This window comes from Melozone crissalis, unplaced genomic scaffold, assembly GCF_028551555.1.
Source record: "Melozone crissalis strain CALT ecotype California unplaced genomic scaffold, PUWL_Pcris_2 ptg000008l_1, whole genome shotgun sequence".
In the NCBI taxonomy this organism is placed as follows: domain Eukaryota; kingdom Metazoa; phylum Chordata; class Aves; order Passeriformes; family Passerellidae; genus Melozone; species Melozone crissalis.
In genome coordinates, this window is record NW_026535786.1 from 12,770,557 (window position 1) to 12,772,012 (window position 1,456).

Below are 1,456 nucleotides of genomic sequence, written 5' to 3' on the forward strand. Positions count from 1 at the left end.
AGCAGTTAATCCAGAAGGAAACACAATTCTGCAGGAGACATCCAGGAAAAAGTTTTGGAAGTGACTGTGGGGACCATTCTCTGGATACACAGAGACATCTCAGCATGGAAGAGCAATATTTATCTATTCCAAAGATGCACAAAACAGACCCACTGCTGATTGCAAAGCATTCTTTATTGGCAGCAACAGAAAATGGATTACAGACAATGGCAGAGGCCACAGTACCACAAGGGCATTGCAATGCAAATTACAAAAGAAGTGATGCTGGTTCTGCACTGACACTTTCTGTTTCACTTAGCCACAGACACAACCTGCAATGCTTCTACATTCCATAGGCCAGGACTCTGGAATGCCAGCTGAGGGTACAACAGGTTTCACACATGTGGCATTGCCTCCTCTAGCTTGGACACTCTCATATGATCAATCCTGATGATTCTTGCATTGGTGCCGTGGGAGCAGCTTGCAAGGCAGGATGGAGAAGTGCAGCTCTGCAGTGCAGCACAGCAGAGAGCGCTGACATTCGGTGGTCCTGGGACACTGGGGGAAAAGGCAGCACCAGCAGAGGCGGAGATCCGGGTGTCAAATTTCTGCATCTTTTCTCAGCGCTGCGGGATTTGCATTCTAACAACCGCAGCCAGGGCGCAGGGGGCGCAGGAAGGAAAGCTTGTCGTTGAAACCGATTGCCTTGTAATTGGGAAGGTGCTCATGTTCTCCTGCAATGTATTGAAATCCACTTCCATCGCTGTGCTCACACAGCAGCCAGACACCTCTCTGGACTTTGTGGGAAGACATGATGTCATTGTCATATCCTGCAGCCAGGTTGGTCGCTTCTCTTATTATTCTGCTCTTCCCTTGATAATTAATGTGTTCATAGAGAGTGATTTGGGGATTTTACAGACTTTCAGTGATCACCTGCAGAGAGCTGATCCTGTCATTCATCTCTTTCCCTACAAAGCTATATTCTCCCTCCTCAAACACCAGAAACTGACCCTTGTAATCAACATGCTCATAAGCCACCCAAGGCTGGCCAATTACTTTCACTGAGGAGACAATATCATTCCAATCTGCATCTTTTAGATTGGAAATGTCAGTGGTGAATTCTTTGGACATGCCCTGGAAGTTGGCATGCTCATAAATGATGATTTTGCCCATCTCTGCAGGACTTCTGGGGTGAAGATTTCTTGCTATAGGAGCTGGATGGCAGCCTGCACAAAAGGAAGAGAGAAAACAAGCAGAGCTTGTGAGAAGACTTTCTACTCCAGACAGAGAATTATGGCAAGTGTGGTGCAGAAAAGGAAAAGTAGAAAGTTTTTAGCTGAATAGAAACATAGCAGCATCTGGAAAGGAGTGAGAACATGACAGAATTTTCAGTGTAGAGGGAAAACATAAAACAAGACATGTGCCCACAGCTACTCAGTTCAAATTAGTTGGGTGTGTTGGTTTAGTTACATACCCA

At 45.9% G+C, this 1,456-nt stretch overlaps 1 protein-coding gene across 1 annotated transcript; it reads right to left on the reverse strand.

Annotated features, from left to right (window-relative positions):
* Window positions 1-621: 621 nt before the first annotated feature.
* On the reverse strand, window positions 622-1,152 carry LOC128933232 (epidermal differentiation-specific protein-like). The gene is given in 1 exon segment (XM_054270156.1): window positions 622-1,152. A coding segment is annotated over 1 exon segment (531 nt).
* Between the last annotated feature and the right edge of the window lie 304 nt (window positions 1,153-1,456).